The sequence below is a fragment of the Drosophila suzukii genome, chromosome 3, assembly GCF_043229965.1.
Source record: "Drosophila suzukii chromosome 3, CBGP_Dsuzu_IsoJpt1.0, whole genome shotgun sequence".
NCBI lineage: Eukaryota > Metazoa > Arthropoda > Insecta > Diptera > Drosophilidae > Drosophila > Drosophila suzukii.
This window is the reverse complement of record NC_092082.1, coordinates 5,081,349-5,094,700: the sequence shown is the minus strand read 5'-3', so window position 1 is coordinate 5,094,700 and position 13,352 is coordinate 5,081,349. Positions and strand designations below refer to the sequence as shown.

Genomic DNA, 13,352 nt, shown 5'->3' with positions numbered 1-13,352 from the left:
TAAAGCCAAAGTCATTTGCCAGACTTTTTTTCTCCTGCCTGCCTGCCTGTTTGTTTGTTTGTACACGTATTGTATTGTAGCCTGCATTCAATTTACTAAAGACAATTGATTTTTTGTTGTTATTGCCGAGCACAAATTGAAAACGATTATCAATATGTTGGCCATTGACAGGCGGTTTCAGCCGGGGGATTGGTGCAGGCATGAATGCGCGAAAAACTAACAAGAGCAGGAAAACAAAAAATAAAGAAAATACTACAAAAGTTTGGGGAGGGGGAGGGAAAACAAAGGCACAACAAACATTCGCTGACTGATAAATGACCAGCACAAAAGGGCCAAAACCGCGGGGATTGGTATTTTCGGGCGGGTATCTCGGGGGTGCCCTTCATTGTGCAGCCCAATGTGGATGCCACTGCTGTTTGCCACACGCCTCAGTGCAATTTAGGAAAAAATACGCTGAGGGAGACTCGCATCGCCGCTCCATCTCGAGGAATGTAAACAAAATTTATCGTAAAATGAATAGTTTTTAAAACCATTTTTCGAACTGGGGAGGGGCCCTCTAGGATAAAAGTGTGAAAACTTTAAATCGTTTTTTCCCCTTCCCATACTGAATTCGAAGTAAACATAAAACACTTTCGAGAACTCACACTGCTAATGCGGATAAACTGTGTGAAACATGTGCGATTAGCCAGATATTAGGGAGTGACAGCACCTTGGAGATGGAAATAAATGCTCAAAATTAGTTTGATTTATGCGTAGCATTGCACAACTGTACAGAGAGAGAAAATATCATATACCACTATTGCATTAGATAATATTTTCATCAACACAAAGACTCCTTGCCTTAAAAGCAAACATGTATAAGAACTGGAGTATAAGTTCTCACAACTTTTAGTTTCATAAATAGAAACCCCCGCAATAATTATAAAATTTTCTTAGTTTTATAAACTTTACTATCATCTCATACGAGTACAAGAAGAAGTTTGAGGTGAAATGCATACAAAAATTTTAGCCATTCTCTTGTTAAAATATTTTATATGTATGCATGTTCATTTTTTCCTTGTTATGTTTGCGCTATCTTTAAGGTAGATTCTTGGGACTGGCTGACGAGCAAATCACTGGCAAACAAATAACAATTGAATGTTAAACTTTAGAGAAACCCCAGAAAAGAAAACCCAAACGAAAGACACAGATAGACTCGGGGGCAGGACAACTTTTGGTTTGTCTCGCTTGGTTTCCCGGGCAATTGAAGAGGAAATTAAACAAGTTTGCCTAACGAAGAACGCGCAGAAAGTTTTTTGCAAGAGCGCCTTAAAGTATGCGGCATCATCAGAAGAAGAGGAAGACGAAGGAAAAAAGATGGAAAAACCCCTAGCAAAAGCTTTCCCGACAACAGGCCCCAACTTTTTCTTTCAGCTCCTGCCTGAGTTTTCTTCTACTGCTACTGCAGCAATGAAAAGCGGAAGATGGGGGCGTGGCAGCATTGTCACTGCTGCTGCTCCTAAACTTTTTGAATCAATTTAAGTTTTGACATTTTAATGATAAATTTGTAACATGCAGAGGAAAACAAGGGCATGGAATGCCAGCGATGGATGTTGGAACCCTCTTGCCTTTCGCTGTAATTCCTGTTGCGGCTCCTTTTCGAAGTATCCAGTTTATAAATTGTTCTAAGTGATTCCGAAGAAAGGGGGCAAGCGGTTTGCTTATGAAGTGAAATGAAGTTCGAAGTTCAGCGTTTAAATTGAAAAGTGTTCGCAAGTGAAAGGGTTTAACTTTCGCTGATGCAAGTAGTTATCACGCTTAGATTTCTTGCAAATAGTTTGGATTTACTTTAACCATTTACCTATAGGAATTAATACTATCAAATAAACAAGGAAACTACCAAAGAAAATTATTCTTTTCTTTCTGTATACATTTGGTAATGTTTTTCCGATACCTTTTCCAATAATTGAAGTCGTTAAAGCTACTTCGCGTATTTTATCCACCCTCTTAAATTCACATAAATACGTACTTATCTGCTGTGTTATAGGGGAACACATGTTCGAGAATGTTTATCGAGGACATAACATCAGGACAAACATTGTTGGCCATCTAAAACTCATTATTGACTCATTTCGACGGGCCATAAAGCGCCCCGAAGTATGTTGTCTTTATTTTTTGGTTGACAGCCGGCATCCATTTCCAATTAAACCGAACACTGTACACCAAGTAAGTTGTGGGGAGTGTATATATGTGTGTAAAAGGCCATTAAGACCTTTGTAAACTGCGGCAGGCATATGCACTTAATGGCTAAGCACACACTCACAAGGACAAATTCAGGGTAGACCTCGAGATATATTCGTATCTGTGCCCCGTATTGCGGCTTTGGCAATTTGTCGCTTTATTTGCGGCTTCCTTAGCATTTTGTTGACATTCCATTTGAGGAGACCGCGCCACCAAATTGACAAGTTTCGTTGGCAAACAGTTGGGAACCCACGTTATTGTGTAACCTTAAGCCTGACGGGGGGAACTAAAAATAAAGTGTTTGGCGCCAGGGCTTGGCTACCGAAATGCAACCATCAATTAGTTCTGATAACGATAATCGATAAAATGTGACACATACAATTGAAAGGGGGGTTAACAGGCAAAGGTGCCACGAAGTGGAGTGGGATTTTGTTTGAACTGAGAATATATTTAACCAATAACTACTCGAATTTCTGTTTGATGAAATGTCAAACAAATTAGTGTGAAATATAATCTGCAATATAGTTTTCGATTGCTTTCATTTAAATTTAATATTAAATTGTATACCCACTACAAACAACGCCTAGTAATTGAAAATGAGAGAGAGCTTTGCAATGTTTAATATTAATTAATCTGCATCATAGTTTAATTATTATTTGTGTTTACCATAATCTTTAGAAAGTTAAGAACCACTTGACCTGCTAAGATTAAAAAGCTTATGTGTAAACAGAGATATACGATATTTTTAGCTGATAACGACTCACTTTTCTACTATCGAATCAAACAAACTTCTTAAAGCACAAGAAATCCACTGTTTTTGTGCTTACCAAACCAACTCTTCGATGACAACTCTTTATTTATTGTGTTTTTCTATTTTGCAGATAAGAAGACGACCCACTGGGACGGCAGTCAATGTCTGATTGGGAGTGGACTGTCTGGAACTGGGTCTCTTCCGTCTTTATATGACTGATAATGGCCGTCTGCCCTGCCCAAAACCACAATTGCAACCACAGTGCGCCACCACAATGGCCAAACAAAATGAATATTTGAAAATTTGGAAACATATCAAGTGGCGAAATGAAAAGTAAACAAAGCGAACTGAATTATTATAAAATCGAGATTTATGCGAGAGAACATATATAGAAAATACACCCGTATTTATAGAATAAACTGGACAACTGGAAAATAAACATTCATGCAACGTAATCGAAGTGCCATAGTGAAACGCGAGTGTTTGCCAGTGGTTTGCTCTGTTTAGTCAATATAGAATCATACGACACATATCGCCAATTATATAGTTATATATATATATATATAATATATAGAATACCACCGACCAGCCAGGCAGAGCATCGACAATATGACAATATCGGGCGGCAATCAACATAATAACAATGCAAATCGCAAATATGAAAAACTCATTAAGCAGCCGCAGATGCAATTTGGAACGTCCGTGACCGGAACCCAAACGGATGTGAACTCCGGCGGAGATGCGGATGCTTCTGATGTTGGCCAGGACTTTAGCAATTTCAATAAGCATTTCGGCAATGGTCATGCCATCACAGATCGCACGATGCTGCTGCCTTTGGAGGACGATGTCACCAACGCCGGCGGCGGCATTGTCACGTACAAGGGGAAATCGAATGGGAATGGGAATGGAAATGGAAATGGGAACGGGATCGGGAGTATCAGCCTGGATTTCAACGGCAGTCCTACCTCATCAACGTCAATTGGCATCGCCAGCAGTAGTAGCACCACCCACCTGGTAGGTGGACTAGGTGGTGGCTCCTCTGAGCCAGGCGGCTGGATGTGCCATTGTTGTAATTTAATTGCACGTCGCTGCTTTGGCATCAACGTTCGACGTTGTGTCCTGGCGCTTTTGGCCATCACGGTGGTTAGCATTTTCTACTACACGCATTATGTCGATACGGGCGTGTTTAATGGGTGAGTACCGGATGAAATGAATCAAAGAGTGGCCCCCATTGACCGGGATGCAATGCGATTAAAATTGTGGGTTGATTGTGTTTTGGTAGATGACAGGAGCTTTTCGGTTGGCTTTCAGTGGTTTCCTAGGCGATTTTAATTTGAATATCAAAGGAGGATTTAAGTATTTCTAATTCAGAATATGGGAGGTTCACTCAAATCACTAGGGTTTTAGAATTTCGTTAAATTTTTTTTAGGTGTCTAAAAGTATGAGGTATATTTAGGATAGTCGTCTATCTGTTGCATACTTTTAGACACCTAAAAATGGCATTTAAAATTTTAAAGTGATTTCAAAACTCTTGAGATTTGTGTGGCAAAACAATTTCAGGATTTTTATGGTTTCTGAAATTTTTTATGTGATCTGTAAATTTAATTTTCTACCTTTTTTAATTAGTTTAAATTTTTCAAGCTATATAAAGTGGATTAAGTTATTGGTCCGGTTCAAAACTGCTTTGCCATCCTGTCCTTTAACCCTATTTTATTTTCGGACCATTTCAGCGAATTTTTATTGTGCTCAAGTGGCGTCGATGGCGAAAATGCACTTCATGTCTGCTCTGTTCTGCTCACTTTTTGTGGCCCATGAATGTGGGGAAGCGTTTTGTTGTGCGCCGTGTTTGATTGGATTTTTTGTTCATTTCCAAGTGGTTTACGAGCGGGAGTCGGGGAGGCGGATTGTTTTCAATATGCTGCAAATTAAATTAAAACAGGTGTGTGGCTGGCCAAAAAAAAAGGGGAAAGAAGAGCTATGTGTAAATTGAAAAAATGTTTATGTGGAAAACCCTTTTTATTCTCTAGTAAACGGAAAGTCATGTTGTGCGTGGCGGTGATTTAAAAGCATTTTCAATCCGAATTTCGGTTAGCTCACGCGAAAACTAGCACTAAAATTTTAATGCCTTCTATGCGCTTCTCAAAGTTTTAAGTCCCATTCAATTTTTTAGTACCCCAAAGTTTCACCTGGCCGCCCTAACAGCCTTTCGCAAATCATCAAGCGATTTTTCTATGGCTTTTTGCGCCAGCGCCAAATAAAAGAAAGGAAAGTTTCATTTTCCACCCATTTCTATCGACAAGTTCCACTTTTGCTTGAGTTCAGTTCAACACCTTTTTGGTTGGCTTCATGCTCAAAGAAAACCCGGCAGCAGCACCTGGGGTTTCTTTTTCGGCTTCCCGTCTACTCCATGACATACTCGAGAATAAAACTCATTTGGTGCAAGCGTTTCGCATAGGGTGAACTCCGAAGTGGTCCTCGAAATGGAGGGGAGGTGGGAAAAAAAGGAGTGGGATGGAAAAGCGGGAAAAAATATTGCTCATAATTGTGCGCGTAACTAAAGAAGCTTTTCCCGGCTGTTCGCACTAGTTTCCAGTGTGTTCCTTTTTGGTGATTATTTGGTGCGAGTTGAGAATTTTCTCCTTTTTTTGAAATGAGAATGGCGGGTGTATATTAAATTTTTCTCATGAAATTTTTAGCTGGCTGCCAGGCAGCAGTTATTTTGCTCACCTGGCCGTTAGCAGTTAGCTACTTTTGCGCGCAATTATGGTTTACAAACAGTTCCACCGAAACCCCATTGCATTCCATACCCCGCAGTAGTTGCACAAACAACCAGCCAAGTTTTTGATTACTTTCATCAAGCGTTTGCCGGCAGTAAGATTGCTGCAGGACCTGGTTGCGTGGGCACGGTTCTTGTTCAGGTTTTTCTGTGTTGTTTTTTTTTTCTCCCCTCCTTACTTTTCAACACGCCAGCTAAACCAAGAGCAACAACAACAACAACAGCAGCAGCCAGACTCCTGTCTTCATCCTGGCTAGGTAAAATGTTATTTACATTTTCCAAATGCCAGTTGATTATTAAATATTTACACTGGTCGGGCACTTGAAATTTAATTTACGGGCCAAGACTGTGGCAAAGTTCATTAGTTGGCTAAGTGGGTTACCATCAATCAGGACCAAAAAGGTCCTGCCTTATATTGAATAGCCCAAGTCCGAGTAATTGTAGACGACATGTGTGTTTCGTTTGTGTGGGTATGATAAATTTTAATGAATTCAGATGGCCTGACTACATGATTGTTGCATGCGTATGGCTAAAGTGGGAGTGTGTGCATGTGTTGCCGAGTAGATGCACTTAGAGAAGCAGAGGTTATAGTAAATAAATTCGTCATTCAAATAAAGCTTGCTTTTTGTAGATATTTGAAAGAATAAGCAGGTTTTAAATGCATTTTAAAAGACTAAGATTTATAATTTATTTAAGAATAGCTATATAGTTACTATTTTGTAAAATAAATGTAAAATATCATAGCTTATATGCTACTTCCACTGATAAATAATGCACGTATGTAAGTACCACTTATTGTATGTTGCCAATCTGGCAACTCTGAGAGATGCAAAGAATGTATGCCAATCGCAACCAACTTCAAGTGACATACTACATATAAATAATGAACTGTTTCCACTAGTTAAAACTAAAAGTTTTTTAAAGTGCATGCCGTACTTCTTATGGTTATTCGTATGTTACGTGCAAAATGCGGAAACAAGTGACGTGCCAAGTTTAAAGCCTGCCCCTCTCCTTAGTCCTGTGAGTGTGTGGGTGTGTGTGTGCCTGTGGGGGGGGGGGGTATAGGGGCGTGCGTTTTGTGGGCGTGTCCTGCATCCTGGCTTTCGCTCCTCCGCTTCTGAGGTTGCCCCTGTGGCCATAGACGCCAGTCAGAGTCTGATGTGCGTGTTTGTTTATGCTGTCTGTCATTATTTGCACTCGCACACCCACACAAAGCCACTACTAGGATCACCCACACAGATAACCAAATGCACGCACACACACACACACCCTGGCATATGCATAAATGCATTTGTTTTTGTTGTTGTTCCTGGTTGCCTTTGTAGGTGCAAAACGCATTTTGACAAAATGCAAACGTACGTGATTTGCATGAAACTGAGTGACTGACACAGAGGCGGCGATGTGGCAGAAAGGGGGTGGCATGGGTGGCAGGGATGGCTGTGCTAGGTGCTAGAGGGTTGGACAGCAGGAAACACCATCCTGACACGCCGGCAGTAATTGATTTGTAATGCAAAACCTGACAAAACTCACTGCAAAAGCTCACCAATTTACATGAATTTTTAAAAACATGTAATTTCTAATTCCGCATTTAAATGAAGTGCCAGTTGCAAATTGGGTTTTGTCCAATAAAATTGGATTACAAAACTGTTAAGTACTCAAATTGCTAAAATTTTCTGGAAATAGATTCATTTACATACATGAAAATAGCTCGTTTCAAATGAAAACGTTTTTGAGTAGGTTGGAATTATTCATACGTCCTTCATAACCTTCATAGCATTTTATCATCCTTAAATAAATACAAATTGTAAATGTTTTATGTTACTAATGAATCTTTAGTAATGATTGGAATATTATTGTTATTGTAGATAAAGAAATTAAACTATTTAGTGGATAATGAGTGAGCAATTCTGTCTCAGAATAAAAACCCAATTAAAAAAGTTCGACATAGAGTAAGCTTAAAATATATAATAGATTAAAAAAGTGTCGCCAAAAACCGCAGACAACCCATTTAAAATATATGCCAACTTAGTCAAATATCCCTTTATCTAATACGCTTCGCTTTTAATTTAAATTTGAAATTTCCCGTGATTCACTTGGCTAATTTAGCTGACAAATGCATTTATTTAGCCGTTATCCTGCGAATGCGCTTTCGACTATCTGGTCGCCTGTCACGTGCAATCACAACGGCTGTCACCAAATAAACACGTACATATAAACACACTCTGGCCCAAATATAGTGCATATATATAGTCGTACTGCGTCTAGTTAGAAACATTATTTGCCTTGCGTGTTAAGTGCGATAAATGCAATTTGATGTTAGATGTGTTTTTTGGTTTTGTTTTTTCCGCACAGGACTAAACCGGGTATGGCTTCGCTATAAACGCCAAATGCCCCTCGATAATCAACACATAAATTACTGCTGTCGGTCGAGTAATTTGAGCGTAAACAGCAGCGAGTGTTTTTGTTTGCGTTGTACATGACATATACGTGATGTGATTCACATTTGCGTGCATTAATTGACTAAATATTTTAATTGAAAATGCGATTATAAACGACAAATGGCCAACGGCCAGAGACCCTGGACACACTTATTATTACTCACACACAGAGATCGATTGAATGAGCGTTGTTAAAATACGATTACATATGCGTATTTGCACAAATCCATGGGGCAAAAGAAACGAAACGAATCGAATCGCTTTTAAGGATTCCAACAGGACAACCAACTGGTACGCGTGTCGAGTGCTGCGAAATGCAATAAATAATTACATTTATTTGCTTTAAATGCAATTACAAACAAACAAACAGAGCCACAAACAAAAGGACAGGCGCTGGGCTGGTCGACGCCTTTTGCATATCCCGCGCCGTCTGCCAATTTCCCGACTTTTCCCCGTTCACAGTTCATTTGGCCGAGTGTCCAGCGGCCAGCAGCCAGCATTCAGCATCCAGGATCTCCCAGCGGGAAGTCCTTTTGCCATCCTGTGCTCTTCTCGTCCTGCCCTGACATTTTCCCACTCATTTCCCGGCTGCAATTCAATTGAACTTGCCTTGCTTGATTTATTTAATTAACTTTTTTTTTTCCCCGGCGACCCCACCGCAATCGTTGAGTCGTCGATGTCGAGGCTTTATTCCAAGTGTTTTCATCGGTTCCCATTCTGCAGATTTTCATCCTCATCCTCAATCCTCAGTACTCAATACTCAATACTCATTGTTCTTAAGTGGCCGCCTGCCGGAGAAATTCTTAATGCTTGAGTTCGAAAATATGCGATCCGAACAAAGGGAAAATACTTGACGCACAATGGCTGTACAATATCATTCAATTTGCCATTATAGCTTTATCCCAAAGTAAACCGTTTGGCCCAGGAGAATCTTCGGTAATACAAGTGTTGGTTTGCATTAAGAGATATTTATGGAAAACTAATAAATAAGTATTTACTGTTCCAAAATGTAATCAATATGTATGCGATTTATCAACCAAAAATAATCGAAGGTCATAGATTTAAACTTACGTATAAAAGCCAAACAATTAACTGATTTAAAATCATTAATTATAAAATGAAAATCAGTTTTGTTTGCTTTTAGTTCTTTTTAAATCAGCCAAAGCACAAAACCCTCTTCTTTTCAAATCTAGCAAATGTACTACACCGAAAACAATAGTTATAAAAAAGAAATTATAAATGCATTTATTCTACACTATTGAGTATAGATTTGGAGTCGATAAGATGAGTATTAAGGTATTACTTTCTAAAGTATTATATTTAAATTAATTGGTTTTAATAAATAAACCCACGAATCCAAATTCAATGTTCTTTAACATTGAAATGAAGCTGTTCAATTTAGACTTTAAATTATTTAATCTTTCATCTATACTTTAATATCAATACTGCCTTTGGTATACTATTAATACAACCGGTATTAAATCCTAACTTTCTATTTTTCTTTTATTGAATGTAGATTAAGGGAAACAGTTTATTGCAGCACATCCTGTGGGTCTTCTGGCCACGATGACAGTGCAATAATGTTGGATCTGCTATTGCAGTCCTGCCCAAAGTAAACGTTTTCCCTGCACTCCAGTTTAATTTACTTTGTCCTGACATTGACAGGCTTCGACCACAAATCGCCAGCGATATTTCTGGCCAAAAGCTGCGCTTAGTTTACTCAGCCAGCTCATTTCGCCGGCTCGGTTCTCTTTGCTTTTACCATTTTTGTTTAAGTGGCCGCTTTGTCTTCTTTCCCCCAGTTTAGTTTGCTTTTTGCATTTGCCCAGCACTCTTCCCTTTTTGTTTGCCGTATTCATTTTCTTTTTTGTGTTTTTTTTTTTTTGGGAAGGGGAGCGAACTAAATATTTTTTACGTCCCTTTCTGTCCTCAGATATCCTTTTTATATAGCTTATACACATATCCTTGTGCTAGATTCGCATTTTATTATGCATTTGCTGCGGCGGCTGGGGTTGCCCCGTTTTTTCTTGTTGGTTTCTTTTTTTTTGGTTTTCCTTCGGTGAAAATCTGCATTACGTATGCGCCCCGTTGGCCGCGCTTCTCCATTTTGCGGCTGCTGCATTTGCTACTTTGCAAATTTATTACAAATTTTTACATACGATTTATTGTCTGAGCAGCGGTGCTTGCCCAGCAAACTCGCAGTCATAATATTCTGGGTCATCCTATTGTGAGAAGGGGAAAAGCTTTAAAGTCCCAGGGGCTACGTATTTTCTGAAATGTACATATATATGAGCCCTCACGGATTCAATAAAACCGTCCCGCGTCATGTCTTTCAACTTGACTAATAAGCCTTGGCCACGCTCATGGCCGTAAGCCTTTTTCCTCTCCTCTGTTTGGTCCCGGCTTTTCCTCAGCTTTTCCTCCAGTTTTCCCTCCTGGTTTTCCACCGCCCAGCTTCGTTGACAGTGCAACATTTGCAAGAGAGCAGCGAGCTGCTTGCCAAGTTTGTTGCACGCCCGCATAAATAACACGTCGCAAATGCATAAACTGACTTTTTGTTGCCTAATTTATGCAGCACAAAAGACGAAACTACAGCCATGCGACCCCGCCCACCTCCTCCGCCTCCTCCGCCCTTTTTTTGGGCCCCGCCCACTCCGCCTCTTGGCCAACGGAAACGGAAATTTTGTGCTGTGCACAAATAAATCAGCGAACTGAGGGGCCAGGCCAAAACAGAACAGGTTGCACGAAATGCAAACGAGAAGGCTGAGCAAGCAGCAAAAATTTCTTCATCATGCCGAAGGACTCGGCATCAGGAATCGCAAAAGTTTCGCCCTCCACTGATCAACTATGAAAACGTCCTGTAAAGGTTGTGAAAGTAGGAAATAGTTACTTTGTTACTTTTACTTAGGAAAATAGTAGGTAAAAGTGGGAAGTAGCACTTAGTTTGGCAAGATAATAATCGATATAAGGTCATCTGCATTCAAGCGAAAGAACACAACTATATATATTATATTATTATAATATATACCTTTATTTTCCCCAACCTTAAGTAAATTAACTTTCACTCATTCACAAATAATTCAAGTCCAAACGACATAATTGCGTTCTTTAGGCATATATTTCACAGTCTTATACCTATTAATAGAGCTATGAAGAATTATTTTATTGAAAAAGTTTTCTTTAAGTTCCTGACAGTTCATCCAGAATTTATTGCCTATTAGCACAACAGAAAATGGAAAGGAAAAGTTGTTATAGAAGTAAATTTTGCTAAGAAAAGTTAAATTAAGTAGTAAATAAAGTGCAATAAATTGAGTTACGTTTTTATTATGAATTTATAAAACGAACTCTTGTTTGTTAAAAATATTTCATTACTTTTGCTAGCTCATTCCACCTGATTATACACTTGCAAAATAATTTTACATTTAATTTAAACGGCATTCCTTACCTTCAACCAAAAACAGAATTAATTGCAGTTGGATGCAAAGTTAAATTCGAAGGCATTACTGAACTTTTTCGCCCGCACACGTAGAAAGTAGAGTTAAATTATATTTTATTTTCCGTTTTTGGATGCCACGTTTTAGGTGTTCTACCGAAAATATTTCCTTAACTCACACAAATTTCGCATAAATTTGACATTCACTTGGAAACTAAAGCAAAACTTGTATATTTTATATTTATAGGGATTGTTTTGATTTACCGAGTGCTCTCGCATTATATTCTCTAGTACTTTTTACCATGTTTATAGGGCATCAAAAAAAAAGGAGATAGGAAAAGAAAAACTTTTCTTACTGATATTTTCGGTGGACCCACCTGGTTTATGTGGACGTGTGTGTTTTTGGGGGTGCCGTGTGTATATATGTGTGTTGTGTTTCCTATCTAAATATTTTGTTTTGGCAGTGCAAAAGTTTTGCCAGCCTGCCAGGATCTGGACGTCGTGCTGCCCGCAAGGCCTTCGCCCCATTTTTGTAATGCAAAAAGTATTTACAATCTGCAAGGCAGCCAGTTGGGTCCTGCCTGCATGTCCTGCGAACGGTGGGCTTTCCAGATTGCGAGGCCTGGCCTAATAGGTTTTTGTTAATTTTGGGGATTTCACTTGAAAGGCGCTCAGCAAGGGGATTTTACACATGTTGCCGCTTTCACCTAAGCGCTTTCTCTTTTTTCCATTATTATTTTCTTCCTGTTGCAATGGACTGCGCCTTGCTAAAGGTTAGACGGAAGCTACAAGGATATGTGGAAATTGCAGCTTTATAATAAAACGCTCGACTCACTCGAGAGGGATAAAACACTGTGAAGGGCGGACACCGAAGGCATGATAAAATCTAAATAGGAAAGTTGCCCAGGTCAAAGGTGATTCTCAGGTAGTTTTAGGGCACAAACTTTTCCACTCCTATGAGAAAAGTTCTGACCCACACAGAGACAGACAGAGACGGCCACGAGGAGAGTTCAGACTACTCACAAAACTTACATTAGATAGCTCAGTTTTCAGCTCGTTGTTGGTTTGTTAATGAGCCACATTCTTGGCATTTAAAGAGGACGAAGGAGCACAAGGACCCAGGAACACCATGCAAATGAAGATATGTGAGACTAGCCTGGGGATGAGCTGCTGAAAGGGGGCACTGAGGAAAAATAAGTCACAATTTTGTATATTAAATAATTATAATTAACAGTAAATAGAATAGAAATAGATTATAGGATCTTAAATTATTGTCCATATATTGTTAACTTCTCCTTATCAAAGGAAAACTTAATATCTTAATACACATACCTGCATGGCAATTTTGAAATTTGTTATATTTACAGGAGTTTTGCTTTGGAATTTATAGTTTTATCAAATATTGATGTTGATATATAATAAATTATAATTTAAGGTACAGGGAAAAATGCTATTCCGAGAATTTTTCAACATTTTTATTACGAAAGAAGTTCTTAGTATAATGTTGTTATACCCGTTACTCGTAGAGTAAAAGGGTATACTAGATTCGTCGGAAAGTATGTAACAGGCAGAAGGAAGCGTTTCCGACCCCATAAAGTATATATATTCTTGATCAGGATCACTAGCCGAGTCGATCTAGCCATGTCCGTCTGTCCGTCTGTCCGTCTGTCCGTCTGTCCGTATGAACGCTGAGATCTCGGAAACTATGAGAGTTACAATACTGGGATTAGGCAC

At 39.1% G+C, this 13,352-nt stretch overlaps 1 protein-coding gene across 2 annotated transcripts in view; it reads left to right on the top strand.

Moving 5' to 3' along the window:
- sfl (N-deacetylase and N-sulfotransferase sfl) overlaps positions 1-13,352 on the top strand; it is a 60,401-nt gene that overhangs the window by 27,146 nt on the left and 19,903 nt on the right. The window contains exon 2 of one of the 2 annotated variants that reach the window (XM_070997102.1): positions 3,102-4,164. In XM_070997102.1, the coding sequence (XP_070853203.1) occupies positions 3,581-4,164 (584 nt within the window). In that variant the 5' untranslated portion in view covers positions 3,102-3,580. Of the gene's footprint in view, positions 1-3,101; positions 4,169-13,352 lie in introns of those variants that run through there. The other variant, XM_070997103.1, reaches the window with a different exon arrangement.